The sequence below is a fragment of the Oenanthe melanoleuca genome, chromosome 1 (assembly GCF_029582105.1).
Source record: "Oenanthe melanoleuca isolate GR-GAL-2019-014 chromosome 1, OMel1.0, whole genome shotgun sequence".
Lineage (NCBI taxonomy): Eukaryota > Metazoa > Chordata > Aves > Passeriformes > Muscicapidae > Oenanthe > Oenanthe melanoleuca.
Window position 1 is genome coordinate 81,752,105 of NC_079333.1, and position 22,886 is coordinate 81,774,990.

At 40.7% G+C, this 22,886-nt stretch overlaps 1 protein-coding gene across 1 annotated transcript in view; it reads right to left on the minus strand.

Annotated features, from left to right (window-relative positions):
• Nucleotides 1-18,099, minus strand: part of MGAT4A (alpha-1,3-mannosyl-glycoprotein 4-beta-N-acetylglucosaminyltransferase A) — a 74,573-nt gene extending 56,474 nt beyond the window's left edge. Inside the window, exons 1-2 of the mRNA XM_056491873.1 lie at nucleotides 17,951-18,099; nucleotides 13,863-14,171 (exon numbers count right to left, since the gene is read on the minus strand). Of these exons, the coding sequence (XP_056347848.1) occupies nucleotides 13,863-13,956 (94 nt within the window). The 5' untranslated portion in view covers nucleotides 13,957-14,171; nucleotides 17,951-18,099. The remainder of the gene's footprint in view (nucleotides 1-13,862; nucleotides 14,172-17,950) is intronic.
• Nucleotides 18,100-22,886: the final 4,787 nt, after the last annotated feature.

A 22,886-nucleotide genomic window follows, 5' to 3' on the forward strand; every position in this document is an offset into this window, starting at 1 on the left:
TAACTTTGGTAAAAAAACCCTCAATAATTCTAATTACTTAATTTCTCATTGCAATTTCTTCACATTTCGCAGTTCAAGGATCTCTATAAACAAATAATGTTTTTTGTTCTCTCCAATTTTAGTGCACTAGAACAAGTGTGAAGTGCTTGCTTTGAAACTGTCAGGGCCTGATCCAATCTCAGTCTAGATACTTTTGTTTTAAAATTCCTTTGCAGCAGGAGCTGAAGTTGTTTTCTCTAAAATTTTTAAAGCAATCTGAATATGATCCTTTTGTCACATCAACTGCTAAAATCTTTCTATTTTGAACAGTAAATTTCAGAATCAATCTTCTTGTAAATAGTCCTTTGATTGAGAATCTGCTTTCCCTCCATTTTTTATCATCTTTAATATAAATATACTAAAAATTATGTAGTTTACCAATCAAAATGGAAGCATGAAATGGTACATCATGTTTGTTTGATTTTTTTTTCTAAAAAGCCACAGAATACGACATTTTTCTAGAGGAAAAAAAATCCTAAGAAACTAAAAAGCCAATGAAGCCAAACTAGAATTGTGACAATTGATGAATGATTTACTTAAGGAGTATTTTAAAAGCTAAATAGAACAGTCAGGAACAGTTTTAAATGTCTCCAGATGGAATTGCACACCTTTGCTTTTAGATATAATTTGTTCAATAGAGAAAGGCTACAATTGAGAAGATTTCCAAATCAATTATAAAATCCAATATGACAACACATTCAAATCACCCCTGATGAGGGCTGACAGAGAGTCTGAATATTCCTTTGGACACAATGAATAGAAAGAATAAAATATCAGAAAATCAAGACACCCACAAATAAGGAGGTCAAGTCAACAGAAGCATATGGTGCTCTGTCTGTGCACTGGCTTCAGACAATAAGGATAATTAAACACATGATTGTTTGAGAAGAGTTATTGGCAGCACTTGAGCTGAAAGTTGTCTTTTAAAACAGAGAACAGCAAGCTACAGTGATGGGGAAAAAACAAGCAAACAAACAAACAACAACAAATTTTTAAAAAACCCCAACCAACCAACAAAACCAAACCAACCCCCCCCAAAAAAACCCCAAAACACCAAAAAAATACCCCAGCAGAAAAATCAAAAACAACCCTAATCCCTGCCTCTCCAAAAAAAGAAATTGCACAATTGTACATTTGCAAATTATTTGTCCTGATCTGACTGTTAACTTTACTAGGATTCACACTTCTGTGACTAGTAAACAACACTGCCCAACACTCTATGGATGAATATAAACCTCAGGGCTTTTTAGCTTCCAGCTACTTGGTTCTTATTTTATTCCCAGTGCTAAGAAGTACAGTCACCCCTACTGGCATTTCTTCTCTAAGGGGAAAGTGATACAAGAACACCACTGAAATCATATGCTAAATCTGTCCCACAATAAGCAATCAGTATTTAACACAGCTTCATAGATTCTATTTTCAAAAAGCAAAGCAGAACAACAAAAGTTATTGCAACTTCTGTTGTAGACATTCATTGTACTAAGAGTTCAGTTTAAGAAACTGATAAAAGAAAAGCTCAACTGAGTGTACAAAGCATTGAATTCATTTGAACTGGACAGTAACTCTTTACAGTGAAAAAACAATTACCCTCAAGTAATTGTCACTAAAACACCCCACTTAGACATTTCTGTTATGTCTTGCACAAGATTTAAAGTGTACAACAATGCAAAAGAAACTAGGAAACTTTCAACATCACAGTATTACCTCGAAAATACAATCTACAGTGACAGCTTTTACAAAGATCATAATGTCACAATTATTTTTTCAAACTAACTGCCAAATAAAAAGCAAGAATAACTATACTGCTCAAACAAGCACAAAGCTCCAGTTTAAGCAAACATTACAACCATAACACTGAGAAACACTTAAGATACAGGACAGGTCAATAGCTAGCCTACATTCTTGGCAACAGTGAAGGACTGAACATATTAGGTGAAAGAAAGCATTTATATTGCTTTTCTAACATACTAGAATAAAACAATCCTTTCTACATTTCTGCAGAAACATGTATTAAGCACATGTTGCATTCATTTATTATGCTTGCTTCCATCATATAGTTTAGATGTATGTACAATACATTTCACTGCTACTAATGAACAAGAGTATCTTCTGAAAACCACACAGCAGCTAATTACAGTCATTCCTAGCAGGACATACCAAAGAAGCCATAACCACTGATCTGATCTGAGGAGTGTGTGGCTTTATAATCAGCATCTCTGCGTGGTATCATAATTTCACCATTAAAAAAAAAACAACAAAATCTAACCTTGATACAAGACATTTCTTTCACATCTGTTAAAAGAGCACAAGGAACAACCCCTTCACCTGAAATACCTACAGATTTGCTGACCATGTAAACAAATGTAATTACCCTGTAGGTAATCTGACCTCTTAGAGTCACTTTGACTACAAGTCATCTGTGACATCTCATGTTTCTCCTCAGATCTCAATCAGACAATTATACTTTCAGCTACCTTCTATAAACAAGCACATATATTTATATTAAGATATCATGCTATCTAGTGGTCTCAAATTCTTGAGGAGTTCTTTTGTGGCGGAGTTTTTTTATTATTTTAAGGAAAAATATTTATCTGCACACAACTTTTTATAACCTACTGAACTGGCCTGAAAAAAAGGTAGGTTTAGATTAAATGCAAGATAGAAATGCTTTACTATGAGGGTGTGAAGCACTGGAACAAGTGGCCTAGAGTAATTGTGGGTGCCCCATCTCAGGAAATGTTTAAGGCCAGGCTGAATGGGGTGTTACTAGCACCATGCTCTGATCAACTAAGCTAATCTCAATTGCCTCAAACAGGAAAACAATGGTCTTGAAACACTAACAAAGATATTTGCACAAGGTTAAAGAAGGCACTACTGAGCTTCTAGTTAGACTAGACTAAGGCCATTAGAATGTGTGTGCCACAAGGTATAAGAAGGTGAAATTTTAAATGTTTTTGGTGACAAGTCTCCAAAATACTCAGTGCAGAAAATTAGTATTTTGGTTTAAATTTTCCAAATCACTCTGCTAATTACACATTCTAAGTTATTTTTCCACTATAGTACTCTTCATCAGTATTATTGAACAGTGTGAAGCTACAACAACACTGAGAAATATGGCACCATCTGTACTGCCAATGGGTTAACATTTCTGAATAGAATTATAGTTTTCATATTGTTCCTTTTGGCAACAAGGAAACAACGAGTTTGTAGAAACACTAGCAAAATGCAGTAATTACTGCCATAGAAGAAGAGAACCAAGAAGCATCATCTTAATAAATATTAACCGAAGAAAAGTTTTTATTTTCACTACAGGAAGGACCTTGTGTTTTCTTAAAGTTTTGTTCCCAAAAAATTTTGCATTGCCAAAATTGGATGGAAAATTCAGTTTTTAATTTTGAAAGATACAAATCAATAAAGCCATAGAAGTTTTTATTAAGTGTTCTGTTACTTTCATACCATCATTGTGGTATAAAAATCAATTTTCTAGAAAGCTTTTTTTTTTGAGAATGAACTGTAGAGTCAACTGCATCAGCCACACATTCTGCAGTTCCACCTAAACAACACTAATGGCAACACTCCCCTTTAGTATAACAACCTAACCTAACAACAAACACCTACATCTAACTTCCATTTGAAAAATGCATCTATAATGTCTCAATAAATAACAAAGCCAAGTAGCCTCTAACGCCATTTTCTTCTATGGTAGATTTAACAATAATAACAGCATGGACAAAAAGTTAGGATGTACCACCACAGCAGATACAGATCAAAGCAAAAAGCTGAACTACAGATTCTTGCCAGGCTTAGAGAGCTATTCTCACATATCCAAACCCAAACACAGGTTCTGCATCCACACAAGCTTCACAGATTTGGTTTTCTACTGCAGTTTCTACCCCTCCTCACTTACAGAAGGTTCTGTCAGAGCAGCCCTGCTCTTTCCCAACACTCAATTCCATACCCCAAGAGCCCCGTTCCTCTGCCCCAGCCCTCCAAACCAGTATTTAGACCAAGTACACACACGCCCCAATGCTGTTCCCCGTGTATGTGTTCCCATACATAACAGACCTTCTACCCCTGAACAGCACCTGCCTTTCACCCCCAGCAGCAGCAGTGCTGCAGCAGCTCTGCACCCATGCAGTTAGCAGAATGGGAGCAGTGGCAGCACAGAGCATTCCTCCAAACTCAGAAGAATACAACATTATTTTTGTATTCTGCAGTAAATTTGAACCAAGCCAGACTAAAACAGTATTGTGAAGGAGTAACAGAGGGAAAAAGAGGATACAGCTGCATGTTTTAAATGCAATTTTTGAAAAAAGACATCCTACATTCATCATCCAAGACATGAGGTTATCTTATGACTGCACTTAACTTAAAGCCCTTACTACAGTATATGCAAACATTCTGGGAATGTCCTAACATCAAGTTTTGTCCTGCATAAGAACAAATTCTCAGCTTCACCCAATTCAAACCTTTGATCACTTTAATCTACATGCAGCTAAAATACCACAAAATCCAATTCAACTAATTGCTTGATCTCCAAAAGATAACAAGACAAGTCTTCCATTCAGTTACAGCTCACTCCAAGTTAAACTCTTTCCTCAAACTGAGTTAAATACAGTCAGGTCTAAAGCAACATACTACAAATACAGAGTTAAGTCCCTTTTTCAGGGTCTTTGTGTAATATAAAATTGCATTTTATACAACTGCCTTCTGAGTAAAGCAATGTGGAGGAGGAGAACAAGGGAAAATAAGCCCTCACCTGAGGGAGCCAAATCTACCTATGAGAAAGCAGTTATTCTACCAAAACGGGTGTACACATGTGAATTCCAGAAAGGTCTCCCCTGTTTCTTCCAGAGCCTTTCTCATCAACAAAGAGTGCAAACAACCTTTGTGCACGGCAAAAATGTTTAACCCTGATGCTTCCATGCAAACAAACTCCACAACAATGCACCTCCCCACATCCTCCAGAATGTGACTCACAGCACACATGCCAGCCAACTGTGCAGTAACTGAGTGGCTGACCCCTCTCAGACATCCCAAACGCACATGGACTTGAGCACTATTGTATAACTGCCCAGCAACCACTTATCACAAATATGCACTTGCATAAAACTTCCCAAAGGTGTCACTTACTGTGCACACTTAATCTGTGTGTACACAATTGGAATTTCTGGTCGTGCAGTCACTTCATCAGCAACAGGATGCTTGTACTGCAGCACGCACCCATCCAGGCTGCAGGCTCTGCATCTGAAGGAATTTCTGCCCAGGCAAAATTTCTGTGAAGAAATTTTCCTTGTCCAGGAAAACCCATGTGTGTGTGTCTCAAACCTTGTCCAAGAATTATCACATTAATGTGCCCACACACTCTTGAACATTCAGGGCTCAAGATTTTTGAGGGTTAAGATGCTAAATAATCTCAGTATAGCTAACATAGAGCCCAATATGGCAAAGAAAGAAAGCACACAGCAAAATAGAGCACAGCAGAACACAGAAAAAGCATCTACTTCTGACAACCTGAAAGCTTCCAAATACCTTAACATGATTTGTTTCTACTACAGAACTGTCAGTAACTCAGTGAATATCTGTACATGTAAATCAAGATGCTCTTACTTTAAACCATTCCCTTCCCTCCTCTCAGAAATAAACATATACATACAAGGCAGGAAATACAGCAAGAAAACCCAACTTCCTAAACTAAAAAGAGATTAGTAATGATTGCTCTACAGCCAAATGTTTAATATAATAATACATTAGATGAAAATTCATCTAGCAAAAATAACTAGTCGGAGGAGTGCTACAACCTCAAAACTAACTGTGCTATTTTAAGAGATGAAACTTTTAGAAATTCTTAATAGCCTGAGCACAAAACTCCAGTCATTGCGGAAGTCTGGGTATTGTTTCCACACACGCTAGCGGGTTGAGGTTGCTGACGCTCCTCCTTTCTTTGTGCCTTGACAACTCTGCTGAACAAACTGCTCCTGGGAACATATTCTTTCTAACTTTCTAACTTTGTCTCCTTGCAAGCAACTCAGGAACAAAGCTTCATCATGCTCACACATTACTGCAAATTAACAACAACCTTGTAAGTCAGATGTAATCCCATCACATATTTTTATTTAAATCTCTCTCCAACAGTACATCTATAGTTTGTCTCCAGGGGCCGTGCAACCAAGTATGAGGCTGTATACTGGCACAAGTACTTCACCAGTAATTTGTAATGGAAAAAATAATTTAGTTCAGCCCATCTCTGAACTGTTTAAGGAAACTTACATGTCCATGGCATTGATATGTAAGGCCACAATGTATCTGCAGGTGACTACAGCAAAATTTATGCTTGATAGGCACTGAAAACTTTTAAATTATTTTTGAGCATTATATAGTAAAATTATATACTCTCACAAACCAAAAAGAGGCATTCTGTTGTTTACAGTTAGATAGATGGGTGGCACATCTGCAGGAAGCATCCACAGGAACAGGCAGAAAGCTGCATGAAAGCTGGGGAGACAACCAGAAAAACAGCTGGAAGCACAGCTCTAAAATACTGCAGAGTAATTGCTTTTTAGGCAGAGACTAACTGGAATAAAGCCTTGCACTGTGAGCAAGGAAACTGCTTTCTATTCACTTTCTGCCATGCTCAGGAAAACAAAATACAATGCATTATAAACAAAACTAAATTATAGACTTACCAGTGTCTCATCTTAAAAAGAAATAACTTTCAGGATTCTAGTCCTAAAGATTGTATAAATAATGAAAAAAGCTTTTTTGTTATGCCAGCAGCAAATAAAGTCATAATTACACAGCAGAAAAAGGTTACTGAGGAAGACACTACTCCAAACTATGAGAGTGATGAAAAAAAGAGAAAAAAAAAAAAAGAATCACACCTGAAAATAAAAGTAAGTAGTTTTTTGATGTTTTTCTAACACAGTATGTTCATGGCTCCTAGCTACAGAAGTGGCTGTTTATTGTTAATAACAGCAAGAGACTAAAAATAAACAGATAAGGGAATCTGCTAAATACAAGCAAATATTTTCTGTATTTTAAGGGATCAAATTATATTACAAGAAAGGGCAACTCTTACATATCTCATGCAAACATCAGTATTATTTAGTAATGAAATACACTGTCATGTTGCTCTTGGCACAAGGAGAGATAAACCCAGCAAATGCCAAGAATAACTAATATAATTTAGGTTAGGAAGGACTTCTGGGGGTCATCTAGCCCAATGCCCTGCTCAAAACTAATTTCACCACAATTGCCACTTCAAAGCTGGAGCATTCCTACCAGCTGTTGGTCTTCCCTAGCTACAATTTATTTTGGAAGCGCCATATTGACTTTAAAAATCAGTGTAACTCATTATTTTTGTGCTAGCCCAAAGCTCTATTGGTACCAATTATGGTATAATTTACTTGTCATTGCTGGTTTAATTACTCTTGAAACCGTCTACATGGAAATTCTTCACCACCAACCCCTCCCCAACAATCTCTTTTAGTATGTAACTATACTCCCCATTAGAAAAACTGTCCACTATTGAACCTTCCTCTCCCATTCCATTTCAGTCCCTTAGATCCTGTTATTTACTATGGCCACTAACAATAGATTATGCCTTTTTTTTTCCTTTCTCTTTCTGACAAGAAATTCTTGGCGAGAACTTTTAAAATATTTGAAAATTATTTTCCTGTCTCTTTCCTCATACCTCTCCTTTAAGGTAAGGAATGTCAAGACACTGACCCTTCCCTTTCAGGGTAGACTTTCTGGATCCTTGATCACTTGTTGCTTCTTTGAATCCCACCTAATGAATCTATTTTATTTCCAGTGCACCATCCCAAAGCAGACATAGTACAAAGCAGAGCAAAAAAGAAGACTTCCTGTGTCTTGCTGGAGCAGTAGACGTCATATGTACTTCCTTAAACCTTTTTTTTGCTCAACTTCTATTGTTTTCTGCAATAATGTGATGAGTCACATGTGACATGACTGTCATTCCTACCTATAATGCCAAGATCAAATTTCTTCCCAATTCTTCATGTACATATCTGATTTTCTTTACTGCACCCCATATTTTGACTGGGACACATTCACCTACCTTCAACCCACCATTGACCTCACTTCCTGACTTGGTCTCCAATTTGCCTAGTCAATTTTGAACTTCAATCTCTTTGTCTATGTTTGTTGCTCCTCCCATCACGGTGCTGTTTGAAATCCAGTAAAAATTCTCTGCCTCTAATCATCTTGATTCACTACGGAAAATATCAACTACCATCAAAAAAGGACAAATCATTGCAAAGCCCCTTTTACTCACTTAAAAATGTTACAGTATGGTATAAGCAGCTGTGTCAGATGCAACTGCCTTTCTTGGCTTGGCTAAATTGATAGTATCAATAGTCTCTGGATGTGAGCAGCAACCAGCATTTTGGAGGAGCTCTTAGCAAAAAATTGGTAAAAATAAAACTCCTTAACACTAATGTAACATTAAGAAGCAGACATTCTTTATTTGGCTGGATGCAAGAGGGGATATCTCATGGAAGCACAGAAGACTCAGGCTGAAGAACAACAATGAGAAGCTACACTGAGCAGAAGCATGGGCTTTCCCTAACTCTAGGCTGTAATCAAGAGCAGAACCTCAAGGTGTTGGCTAAGCCAGATCCCATTAAATACTCTGGTAGCAACCAAGTTTTATAATCCCATAAAGAGATGAGCTAACCTAGGTAGCAGGTTACAAAAAATGCAAGGAACAAGGCAGTGCTGCAAAACCTTTTTCACTGCAGTTCTCCAAAAAATCACTGGTGCCAGAGGAGTTCTCCTGCAGCAGTCATAGGAAAGATACAAAGATGCTGCAGATCTGAACACTGTCCCACCTGAACAGCTATATAGCTCTTCTGTATTATTCACCTGGGACAGGTGTTCACAACCTGCACAGGACTCTCAGTAACCAAATCAAACCCACATTCCTGATTAGCTTTAATGAAATTCAACTATTTTTAGTATCAGTAAGCCATAGGCCAATTTCTTGTTGAAAACAAGCTTAAGTGTATTTTAGATAAAGAACAGAACAACATTTATGTGCTGCTGTTAAAAAGAAAAGGGAAACTCTTATTTCCTTTAATTTCAGTTCCTGGAAGATCTGCAACAATTTCCAAAGGAAACCAACATTTCCCTTCTATTTAACAGAAATGAAAGAGGCCCCTCTTCTCCAAACTGGCATAAATTGCTAAAAGCACTTTCCACTTTATCATCCCAGCCCATCCCTTCCCCTGCCTTCACTCCTCCCAGTATGTAGTCCATTTAACTTTTTTGGTTGGCTGGTCCTAACTCACACATCAGTGGGAAATGAGTGCCTAACTCTGAAAGTCAGAACACGCAGTCAAAAGGCTGTAGCAGCCATTTACCTGCATAACAGCTTCTCTTAGGATCCATGTAGAAACTAAGGTGGGTTACAGCTGCAAAATATATGTATCTCTCAGATTTCTCACCTTTTCTTAATGAGAATATTGCATAACAACTGCCAAGGGGGTAGGTAAGTAGATTAGATAGATAGATAGATAGATAGATAGATAGATAGATAGATAGATAGATAGATAGATTCTATCCTCCTTCTTGTTCCCTCTGTGGTTCTTCCTCTAGGGACTCTTCCTCTGGGGATAAATATTCCTGCTTCTCGCTCCAAAATTAGCCACCACTGGCTGAGCTTTTTTGTTTTAGCCTCAGTTAGGTTTTGTTATCCTTGCTAAGTTTAGATGTTTTTGAACACTTATGATTGTTGTGGCTGAGAATCAGCATGGCAATTCTAATTTTGTGAAAACAGACAGAGGAGAGAGAAGATGACATTTTTATTATAAAGCCCAGGCCATTTTCTCTCCAGAAAACTTCATCCTTAAAAGCAAACATGTTCAACCTTCATTACTTAAGCATGAGTGAATGTTTAGTGAACCAGGAAGCCAGATCAGTATCTCAGAAGTTCTCCTGGACGTCTTCACATGGGAATTTGTATTGGTGGACCAAAATAAGCCATCCCCATGCAGTGAGGAAATCCTGCAGTTAGGACCACACCCTTGGATGAACTGAAAACCAGAAGTTCTTCAACTAATTCTTCATCATTAAGGAAGAATGATGAAATACACTAATGGTTTCAGGGTGCCATGGAAACTACATAGTTTAGCCAATTAAATTGCATCAGATTTTCACAATGCATATTGCAATACCTGTTCTCAACACTTCAAGTAGCCAAACATCTCCTAGAAGTGGTGCAAGATGCTGCCAACAACTGGCTTTGACCGAGAATAATATCACATACTTTAAAAGAAAAAATACTTGAATTCCATCCTACCATCCTGTACTAATTCAGTAGTTATTTATCTTCATTCTCAATTTCCACTGCCATCAGGAAGTTTGTTGATCCAAGAAGGGAAGGTTCTTTAGTATTATGGAGCATAGGGGTCTTCCTGGAACATTATGTACTCAGACCAATAGTCACATTAAAGAACAAAGCATCAAGACTACACTTTACATAGCATACAACTGCTTTGATGTAAATGTTGTGACTGGTCTAACAGCTATGCAGTACTGTTCTGTACTAGTTAGACCTTCTTAAGAGAAGTGCCTTTAGGGCAAAATACCTACCACATTTCTAGAGCTCACAAATGAGGTGGTGAAGACCAGTGACCCTGAGCAAGTCAGTAGTACCAGAAAACATGATTCAGTCAGAAGAGATGATATTAAGCATAAAGTTATTCCTTGCATAAGAGCTGGGTTGTAGGAGGAACTCAAGGACATCTTACACTGAACTAACTGTGAATGTGAAGTGATTGCAGATCCTTTAAAATTGTTTCTTCTGTGCACCACAGTAATCAGCATTTTTTAATATTCCATTTCCAACATGTACCTCATTCATGCTAACCATAGCACATTTTAAACCCTAGAAAGTGGTCTTTCAACTGATTTGCAAGAATCCTCCAGGACAGGTCTTTCCCAGGTGCATTCAGGGCTTGTACTGCTTCCTTACAGCACCAGTGCTTCTACACATTGCATGAGGTCCAGAAAGCAACAAAGATCTTGCACTAATTTTGAAGATTCTCTCAAATGACCAAAGATATTTCAGTCAACCTTTTCAACCACAGTTATTTTAAAAGCAAAATCAAATAATTGGCCATTTCATGCAAATAGCAGTATGTGCCTTGGGAAATGTTATTCACATCTCTGGATAAGATACAGACTGCTTTTTCCAGAAATGGCACTTCAAACAGAATATTTCCTTCAGCTCCCGACAACTTCTCAGCATATCCTAAAGTTTGTAAAGCACTGTTCTGCTGAGACAAACTTCTGTGCTTGAAAGTAGTACCAAAGTCTGTACCACTTAGAAGTGTCTAAATCCTATCCTGTATAGACTAAGACTACATATATTTACTAGAGGAAGGTATGATCTACAAAAATATCATATCATCCCAATCTAATTGGTATTCTACAAATGATGCCGCATTTTAGATGACAATTATACAAGATCTTAGTTTCTAAATTAAAATTAATCACTTGAAAACTGATTAGGGTAAGTTAAAAATAAAGCATTATGCTTCTGCTTTAAAAATCAGAATTTGTTTTAGTTATCATTGAGCAATTTGAGAAGGGTTGCTTTTTCTTTAAGAAAGAAAATTTTGCACTTTCTAAAGCTGGAGATTTAACTTGCTGTCCAAAGATTGGCAATTACCTACAGGAATCTAAATGTAATTAAAAACAAAATATCATGATCAAAGAATGTCACACCCCACAGCCTTTCAATGAATGGTAACAGCAAGCTATGCTTTCTTCTAACTCAGCCACTCAAATATTTGTAAAGAAAATGTTATTAATGAATTAAAATACCACCCTATAAGGCTATAAAATTACATTGAACTGGAAGAAAAAACTTTAGCAAATATTCATCATCATTTTCTGAAACCTTTCCACTATGCATTGATGGAAAATGTAGTACTGAATTAACTCAAATCTGTTTTGATTTTTGATAACCTGTGAAAAAATTTAAAAACAATGTGCCATGTATAAACTTCTCTTGAACAGTATTATTCAGACTTTAGTTTCATAATTGTGATTTATGATTAACTAACACATTACTGATGTCTTGTTACACTGATTTTTATTTCACAAATTATCATCTTAATGCTCAACAGCAAGATCTTAAAGAAGATAAATGCAGAACTTTTATACCATCATTAAGGAAGTATTGATTCTAAGCATTCAGATGGAAAACAAAAGTATTAAAAAAACCCAGAGCAGTCTAACTAATAAAAGCTTAAATTGTTGCAAAGTGCCATATATCGTATATTCTCCAAATAGCAGTTTTTGTTAATTTAGCAGAGACTCTTCTTTGTGTACTGCTTTGACAAAAGAGAACAAGACTTGAAAGTCATATATCAGGTAAGAAAGAAAAAAAAATTGTGAAGAATTTAATAGATACAGATCTTTGCTGAAGTGAAAGCAAAATTCTTACAAGGTTCTTAAGCAGGAAATTAGTAAAAATGCAACTACTGAATGTTTTACTAGTCAAAATTAAGAAAGTACTACTTTGAGTGCTATTCAGACACCCTTTTCTTGTTTTAGGCACATCTACGCTTTTGTTGTCTAATTAAAAAATCTATGTATTACCATAACCTTGAGAACCTGACATTTTTCCTGCTGCTTGCATTCAGAAGGGTAGCCTACCAACCAACTGCTGCAGCAGAGATCACACCACAAAGCATCTGCTTCTTCCACAAGTGCCCAATGGAAAAACAATTCAGCATGCCACAGAACTCATCTGCTTCTATTGTACTTAAATAAGAGTAACAAGTTGGCCATTTTACAACAGACAGTATTGCTGGAAAGCCTCAGCTTCCTCTAATTGGATCCAAGACACAACTGAAAATAATATTTTCTGCAGAGCAATCAGAACAATCACTGAAGACAGAATTAGTTTTAAAATTACTTGATCTTTGAAGGACATAGTCTACTATTTTTCAAGAGATCAGATGTTTATAAAATAAAAAAACAACCCTTTCTTCTTCTAGAAAATATTGCTGAACAAGTTTATTTGCTTTACTGAAGGACAAAACCAAATCATCTTACTTTCATAAACAATCCCAACCCTCAGAAAAACTTTTCAAAATTTTTCAGGGTTCACAGGAAGTGCAGTAAGATCAAAGATATATGAACAGGTAAAAGTCTACTACACAAAACAGATACTTAAGTATTTTATGAAATTACTCATGTTATTTTAATAGATGTATTTCCTATTACCTAGTCGATTTGATAATTTTATTTTGCTTCTTACATGGTACTTTAACAAAAAGCATTTTAAATTTTTTTCAAAGACAGCATGAAAAGTCTTTCCACAATGTTGATTGGCAGTTTGCCATTGCCATCAGTAAATCACCAGGGAAGACAGAAAGCAGCACCAAAAATAACATTCTCTAGCTGGGTCCATTGGCCATATGTTACACGTGAAAAAAAAAAAATAAATAAACCACCAACCAAAAACAAACGTATGTTTCTCCAACAACCATAAACCAGGAAACAAAAATAATAAAATCAAACCACAACTCCTCAGCCTTGACCAACCCATTCCTCCAAGAGCAGCATTTGTCTTTGTTCAGGTATCTTTTTTTTTTTGTGCCCTTTTTAAATGAGACTGCTCAAAGTTAATTTTCATGAACTTATTAGCAGGTGTTTATTTCTCACCAAGGCAATACCTTCTGTAGCAGAGCTAGTTAACAAGCAATTTACAGATTGCTAACATACAGCAGCAGCACACAGAAATGCAGCCACATGAAGGCAAGTAGGTTTTGGAGCTTTTTCCTTACCTTTCCCATTTTGCCATGCAGTATACCAGGACAAACTGAGGAAAGTAGTGATGAAAACTAACACGGTGGCCACAGTTCCATTTCGGAGCCTCATCTCATTTCAGCATCACACTTTATGTTCTCTTAGCGATGAGGACTATCTGTTGGGCTCGCTGCAATGAAATCAGCTGAAGTACTCTGGCAGCAGCTGGACAACAGTGACACAAAATGTAGCTCTCATGTATCAGATGTATCATAAATCAATCCATTCCATACTGTTGAATACTTTCTTACAGTTCTCATCAATCCAACTTGTCTATTCTTCTAGTCCTGTTTAAAGGAAACAAAATTTTAACAGATTATGCCAAAAATACTTAGAAGAGTCCTCCAAGAATTGAAATACGCTACATCTTCATTGCTGTGTCTCACGTGCACCTCCCTCTCACTGCCTCAGTCTTGGCTCAAAGAATAGATCTTGTTAGATTAATGTGTGCCTTTTCTAAGACTGTTTGCATCTGGGGGAGCTGTATTTCACAGGAATTTGGTCACTGAAGGACAAGCACACATCAACAACATTACAACTTTATTCTCAACTCAAGGCAAGGTCATATGCCACCTGGCAGGTGTCAAACTGATACAAAAGCTGCTTTCAGGATGCAGTAACTCAAGGCCCAGCTCCTAAGACCTCACTCCAACAAAACCCCTGTGAAATCAGTGAGGTCTCATGCAACTGCAGGAGCAGAACCAGCTCCAGCAAGCTGAGACCAGAGCATTGAACAATGAGCACAAACCTACGTTGCTCATCTTTGCTCAGTGCAAGAGGATTTGATCCATCCACAACCATTTTTTTCCTATCTCAGCTGCAAATAAAGCACAGACTACAGTCCCACATGCAGAGACTGCTCAATACATACCAACTGGCACCAACCCAGAAGCCCCCAAAATGCCATGGTATGACCATATCACTCCTCTATCTCTACCACACAGACGAAGACAAAATCTAAGTTACCTACAGTTCAGTTTTATACCTCAGGAAGGTTCCATATCCTGGTATTAGAAAATCATCAACTGGCCAAACACAGCCAGCATCTAATCGCACTGTCCTAAGCAAGACAAAGAGAGTATAGGGCAATAAATAAACCAGCTTTAAAAGAGAGGGGAGAGGTTTTCAAGGTATTAAATCATCTTTACAGTAGTCAAACATTAGCAGTCAACATTCTTTCAAGGTACTGCCAAGTTTTTTCCCCTACTATAAACTATATCTGATACAAGTATGTTACCCAGCAATAAATAACTTGCTCTGCATTTTCTTTGGAAGCAGTCTCTGTCACCTTCTAGCCTTGCTGAATACAGAACAACAGGGGAAAAAAACACTAGGGTACCAAGAGATTCCAGTCAAATTTAAACTATTCTTCCCAAATTTATATCACAGCACATATTACCTTTACCAAAGGGCCCACAAAACGCATAACCAACAAGCGTGGCTAACAAAAGAATGTAAGTGAACAATAAAGTCACAGAACTACACACTCTTATGTTCAAATCTCAGTCACAACATCCAGGTTACAGGAAGTGTTTACCTTTGGACCACAGCTACCTCACCTATAATGCCAGTAACGTGCCTTATTTGAGGAACTTCACGCACAGATAGGTTTGTGGCTTTAAACATTAACTCAGAAGGCCCACAGTGCCTGTGAGGAAGGGAACAAATGCAAGTACATGGGAAGCAGACACAGTGGATGGTAAAATTCAGTGAGAAACAAAATAAGGAACTGGAATAGAAAGAACTGCAAAACACCTTATATGAGAAACCCAAGCTCAACACAATGAGATATAAAGACAACTGAGACACCTATAGGGTGCTCACACAGAGAGCACAGAAGGCCAGGAAGTATCATCAGTACCAGCACTCCAAATGGGAGATGGACATAATAAGAACCAGAAGTGCCAGCAACAACAATTAGGTGAAAAGATATAAGTCTTGATGAGCCTTAATAGCAAGGAGAAGCAAAGATCCCAAGTCTCAAAGTTTTGTAAGGACTGTCTATGTGAATTTAGGAAGTTCATGCAATTCCCAAACTATCAGAATAAGCAACTAGGATACCAAGATGAACAGTTTGACAGCTAAAGTGTCTCTGAAGCAAGGATGCTTAAACTGTTATCTAGTTTCCCCATTATTTTAGCATCAGTCAGAACTCTCTGGAGCAGCTCAGGTGTGCACAAAAGACCAGGCTGCAAACTAGAGGGATTATCCCAGAAAGGGCAAATGGCAGCTGGTCCAACGTGCAAACAAGAGAGGGCAACAAGGCGAGTAGAAATATCCCATAATGCAAGGAAAGTGAACCGTCTGCCTTTCCAGAAATGCGGGCATAATTTTTACATTTGCTGCAACAAAATCAAGATGTTGCAATCAAGGCCTCTCGCTGTGCTATCTGAATCCTCAAAAAAAGTAAAGGGAACAGTAGCAACCTGATTCAACCAGCATAACATTGTGTCAAATCGATAATTATCATGAGTTTGAGTTGCCTGGTTCTCTTCGAGTGTTATAACCACTCCTCTTAACACAGGCACCAGCAGCTCAGCTACAGAGCAGAAGTACTTAGCATTTCACTGTATCAAACTGCATACATCGAGGCCATACATAAACCAGACACATTCCAGTTTTTGAAAATGCATCTTGCTAAACCAGCAGAAACACATGTGTAGTTGCACATAAATTATTTAAGTCCCAGGTGGTCACTTTAGGTTTGTTCAATAATTTACAGCACAATCTAAACAAATTTGACTGAGGGGTAAGCCAGTTTGAGATGACAGTGTGATAGGGTATAACTAGACAGATGAAGCCTACAAAATTTGCCAGCACCGTTATGACCTGAACCTTTCCCACTGCAAGACTGAAGAGGACGACCCGGCTGAATGCTGAAGGCCATGGGTGCAGAAGGTGCCAGCACCTCTCAAATGCTGAGCAGAGCCCTACTGAATCACGTCTTAAATAAACCAAGAAGTTTCCACTTGTATCCAGACACTCCCAAAACACATACAAAGCACATTCCCAACCGCAAACCATAAAAACTGGTACACTCCAGTCCGCCTGCAAAGGCTCTTCACATAGCTGCTGAAGGGTTGGATGGTGCGGGATCACGGCACGAAGCGTGCCAGACTTCCGAGAGGATGAGCCAGACCCCATCCTGCCGGGAGGGTGCGAAATCACCTACCGCGGCAGCACTGCCGCACGGAAAAGGCTGCTCTCGGAGGCACGGAAGAGCGGACCCTGAGGAAACGGCAGCTAAAAGGCGAAGGCGGCGGGGACCTGCTAAATAGGGGCTTTTCCGCCGTATTTCCACTGACATGCTCCCGCACAGCCGACAGCCGCCCGGGCATCCCGCAAACCCGGGGAAGAGGGATCGGCTGCCTCCGTGGAAACCTTCCCGAGTTAGTCAGGACCTTCCCCGGGGTCCCGCCGCCCCGGCTGCAGCTATCTCGGCGGGGAAGAGAAAAATCGGGGGGGTGACGGGCACCGGGAGCCGCAGCTCTGCCGGGCGGCAGAGGGCGAGAGCTGACGGGGCCGGAGGGAGGCGGGGAGGGAGAGCGCCGGTCCGGGGAGCTGCGCGGCGCCCGGGGCATCGCGGCGAGGCTGCGGGGGAAGGAACAGGCACAGGAAACTGCAAACTCTGCCGAACGCCCCTGCGATCCCAGCGCCCGGCGAGGAGGAAGGGTGGGAAGCGGGGTATCCCCCAGGCACCCTAGCAAGAGAGGGAGAGGGCGCAGCGCCGCTCTGCCCCGGAGCCCCGCGGGCACCCCCGAGCAGCGGCCAAGGGAGAGGGCGGCAGCAAGTCCTGCGGAGGAGCGGCCGGCGCTCCCCGCACCGCCACGCAGGTGCACGGAGCGCAGAGAGAGCGGGCGGGCAGATGGCGGACCAGGACGGCCCCCAGCCTCCCTCCGGCGACACCGCAGAGAGAGACCCGCGCGGAGGGGAAGCGCCCCCGCCGTACTGCCGCTCCTGAGGGTGAGGAGAGCCGCCCGTCCCTGGACCCCCCCGGAGCCGAGCCGGCGCTCCGCAGGGGCGCGCAGGGGCAGCGGGACGCGCTGCCCGCCGCTGCCGTGCTCACCTGTGCGCGGCGCTCCGGCAAGGCGGACCCGCGGGGCGCGGGGGCTGTGCGGGCTCCGCCGGGGCTCTCGCTCCCCTTCCCCGCCCGCCCCCCGCGTCAGCGGCGCGCCCAGCCCCGGCGACCGCCCCCCGCCCCGAGCGCCATGGAGCGCGCCGAGCCCGCCCCGCCCACCCGCCGGCACCGCGGGCAGCCAATGGGCGCCGCCGCGCATGGCGCTACTCATTGGCTGGGCCGCCTGTCACTCTCTTGGGCAGCGGCTATAAATGGCTCTGTCTCGCAAAGCCTCCCTTAGCGGCTGCGGCGGGAGCCGCGAGCGGGGGTGGCGCGTCGGAGTGCCGCTTTCGGCAGTGTGTAGCCTTTTTTGGAGCCGCTTTTGGGGGTTAGTGGCTTCGGGAGAGCCCCAGGAAAGGCTTAGTTGCGCCAGCGCTTGCGTGCTCATTGCCTGCTGGAGAGGTGCGCTCTGAACTTGGGTCAGGGCTGAGCCGCTGGCCTGCTACGTGGGTGTTTCTGCATCTGCCTGTCAGTGCCACACAAGCCGCATGTATCAGTGCCCCGTGTGACCTGCTGGCTCACCACTTTACAAGAAGTCGCAGTCATGAATTTCACAGTTGAGTTCATACCCTGCTAATAAAAACTTCCCGGAGCTTGGCGTGAGAGCTGTTGAAATTAAAGAGCAGCTTGTTACTTCACGCCAGTAAAAGGAGCCCTGTGTGCTTTGTGGCGCTCTGGGCAGGGTGTGCTCGTGCAGTGCCGTGTGGGCCGCCCACGGTGCTTACACAGGTACAGCCGTGAGGGCGTGAAAATGACCGCGCTTTCCTCCTGGGGCTCCCGCTCTGTGCGATCACTGAGAGAAAGTCAGCGGCAGCTTTGCTCTGTGGGTTCACTATTCAGAGTCATGATGCTGCTGTTCTGTAAGTAATGCCCTACCTTCAGTGGTTTGTTTCATGTGTTCCAGGAATTCCATGCATCTTCTAGGGTCTCAAAACTTCAATTCAAATCATATGGCACTCTTAGCTCGGGGTAGGATCCTATCTACCTCCCAAGAGCTCTACTCTTGGCATGTAGTGCTAACTGGTTGGCAGTGTTCAATCCTTTTCATGGACTTGATTTCTTCTCCTTCTTTGCTGTCCTTCCACCTGCTTCGAAGTCCCTAGTACACATTTTTAATCTCCATAGAATTATTGACTCATGGAATGGATTGTATTGGGGGGGACCTTAAAGATGATCTAGGTCCAAGGCCCCTTGCCATGGGCAGGGATACCTTTCACTAGACCAAGTTGTTCAAAGATCCATCCAGCCTGGCCTTGAACACTGCCAGGGCTGGGGCATCAGTAACTTCTCTGGAAAACCTGTGGAGTTTTATTCTCCATTAAGGCTCTTACACTGTGATAGTTCCCCACTAGAACTTTAGAAACTGTGGAAAAATCTTGCAAGTTATTCTGTCTGAAGTGTGACATTTAACAAGTTTCCATATGCTTTCATGTTTTCCTACCAGTGCTTCAACACATTACAGTATTTTTTACACATTTGGGTACCTGCACAGTACCCCTCAGTGGTTTTTCTCTTTCTCAAAGATTTCAAAGAGGGTCTGGTGGCAATTCAAGCAGATTGCAATAAAGAAGCTTGGGAGAAGTTTGCAAGGTCTTGACACCCAGGCTGTTCTGTGATTTTACTCATTGAGTGGTGAGAATTTATTATGTAAATGTGTGCTTCAATCCTCCTTTTTACAAAGAAGTAGAATTAAGTGGATTTTTTTTAATTGAAAAACAAATTTAGCACAATAACTTTCAAACAAAAATTAGAGCATGTACATCCTCATGCAGACAGACACATCTATGCAGAATTTTCTGTAGAGATCCCCACAAGCTACAAACATTAAAGGCACCATTGTTTACATCTAATAGATTAGTGCTGCTTAGAATATGAATTTTTGCATTTCTATGCTGGAAAAAAAACCCTGGCAGAGACATTTTCACATAAAAGTCCTTTTGTCAGGAGAGCTTAGTCTGCTGAAGAAAAGACTCTTACAAGATGAGTATAATGACAGTTATGTCACAAGGACTGTCCGAGCCTTCCTACTTTTTGTCCTTTCACTGATGGAACGTTTGCATTAGGAAGGTTTGCTGACTGGAGCTTGACAGTATCCAATTATTAACTTCCCCAAACAATAGAGTACATGTAATGTAGTTGTTCCTCTGACAATCTTCCTCTTGAGTGTGTGATGCTTCCTTCCTGAGAAAGAAGGCAAAGTTCAGAACAGGGGGAAAAAATCCACATTGTCCTCATCTGACCTACTACAGCAATAATCAAATGCCTCTTGGCATATTCCACTGCTTGATGCATGGACAAAATGCACAGTGAAGGAAATGCTGGAGCTGCCAGTGGAAAGGAGTTGGGACAGGCACACTGAAACATCCCTTACTTCTGGTGAGGATGGCAGCCCCTTTTTAGGCCTGAACAATATTTAATGCTGGCAAATTTCTAAATTCATTCTTTCTGCTGAGTTATTCTTTCATCCTGCAGCCACTGCTGTTCAACTGATATCCATCTGATATGGGAGATGATTAAGCAATCCAAAACTCCCAAAATTGTATTTAAATGCAAGTGTAAGATGCATACACTGTGACAGCCTTAGTGGGGGAGACCTGAGGGGAGAAATTAAAATTTTAAGAATACAGGAAGTTTAAATCCCTAGTATTCCAGCTTTGGTTGCTGGGAATAAAATTACCAAGGAGCTTGCTATTCTATACCAGCAGGAAATAACACAAGAGAGAAATGAATAATCATATTTCAACAGAGGGAATATTTCATGCTGAGAGATTTTGTTAAGGTATTACCTATCAGAGTAAAGACAAATTGGTAAAAGATGCTCCAGGCCTGTCATAATTTCATATATGCTGCAGTGGCTGCACATCTGGGCAGCCAATTTCTATAGAGCTGTGTGGTTGTTGCTATTCATTGGATCTGGAGCTTGTTTTATCCAAGCTTTTTTCTGACTCCTTCAGAAGCACAGCACTGTTGTTCTAGCATTTCACTGTGCTCAAGTTCTGGCTTTCTCAGGCACTGGGAAAGATGCAAAAAAAAGGTAGAGGTGCTTGGCAGTGACAGCAAAAATCTGAATGGTTGTTTGGCTAAAAAATGCCCATCTTAAAATTGTCTGCATCTCCCAGCCAAAAATTGAGTCCTCTCTTAGAGACAGGATTTATTTCCAGCCTGCCACTTTACCCTGTTTTTTAACAGAGCAGATTCCTCTTGGTGCAAACCTTTCATGACCAAATCTTTTTTGCTTTTTGTTAGCTGAACACCTTGCTCAGAGGACCTGTACCTGTATTTTTGCTGGGCCTTCTCTATACTCCCTTATCAACAATGAAGAAGGAGGGGCACAAATACACCCAATGTGTATCACAGAAGGACTGGCCATGGTTGCCCACTGCCCCTGCAACTCTTCTGTGCCCCAGGCTGCCTCCTGCTTAAGGCCAAGTGCCATCCCTTCACGGATGGGGGAAGGAAAAGCCAACTGCCCTTCAACCATGTTCTTAAACCCAGTATGCTGAGGAGCTGAGCTTCAAGTCATGGCACAGCACAGGAGGATTGAGGCCCTCACCTGGCACCATGGCAGGGCAGCAGGAGGCCGGGCTCATGTGAAGGGAAGGGAGGAAAAAGGGGAGCTTTCCCATCCCCTTCCTATGACTAGATTAAACAGTGTATGCATGACAATACAGAAGGTTTTCCCATCTCACAGACAGATTTCATGCTCATGCAAATTCAGATCACATCCAGTTTTGTAGATAAACTGAAATAAATGAATGCTTCAGTTACTGAGCTAGTTTGCAAAATATAGGTTTTGGTTTGGGGTACTGTAAACTTATTTTATATACAAAGTTGCTAGTTCATGGCTTACGTAGCACCTGTTGTAGCACTAATACTCAACAAGAAAAGGGATGTAGAAGGTCATATTGAAATACAATTGTATATACAAATGTTTAGTAGCCATAAAATGCCACATTTAGGTAATCGTTATTCTGTCTTTTCTGTGGTTACATTATGAAATAATCTTTTATGTTGTGATGCTGTATCTGCACACAGAGGTGTTTTGCTCAGAAATCGGGTGTGATCCTTTCCAGTAGGTAAATTTTTGTTTCACTTTAACAAGATAAAAACTGAGGAGTGAGAGAGAGAGCAAATAATCTGTCTGAGAAGACTTTGAGGAAGGTAGGAACAGCAGCTGGTCTCCAAACTTACAGTATCATAGAATCATTTAGGTTGAGAAAGACCATTCAGATCATTGAGTTTCTTTACCCTCACCCCACATCACTCTGTGGATATCCTGTCTGAGCCATGTGCTCAAAGGTGATGATCATTTACATTCATTCATCTCCTTCTGAAGGCAGAGGCTTTTGCACGCATTTGTACTGTTACATAAACATGAACCTGGAAACTGTGAAGCTCATAGCATGCCAATATTGTTGATGGTAGCTGAGGTGCAGTGTCTGCACAAAGACCAGTCAGATACACATATATTGAAGTGATAGTCCTAGTGAAAGGAAATCACATTAAGAATTAAGGATTTTGATTGCCAACTCATTTTCCAGTTAGCCTGCTTCATAGTACTGCTCTTGTAGAATTAGAAGAAAAATTTTCAGGGAAATTTTGGTAGACTTCACACACTGGACATCTTCATAGTAATCAAAATACACTGTGAAGGTGCCTCCTTTAATTTACTGCAGGGTAATTTGGTGGATGATCCACTGACAGCTGGGAAACTGCACTTAAAGGTAAGTCTGAATTAGGCCATCAGCAAGTATGAGTTTCTGAAGGTCTTCTTCTTTTAAAGGTCTGTTTCATTCTTTCCTATAAAAACTGAATATAGGTCCAGACAGCATGGTAAAAGAATCCAAGGCAACTTGTAAAGGCAAAAATAAGATATTTTAGAAAG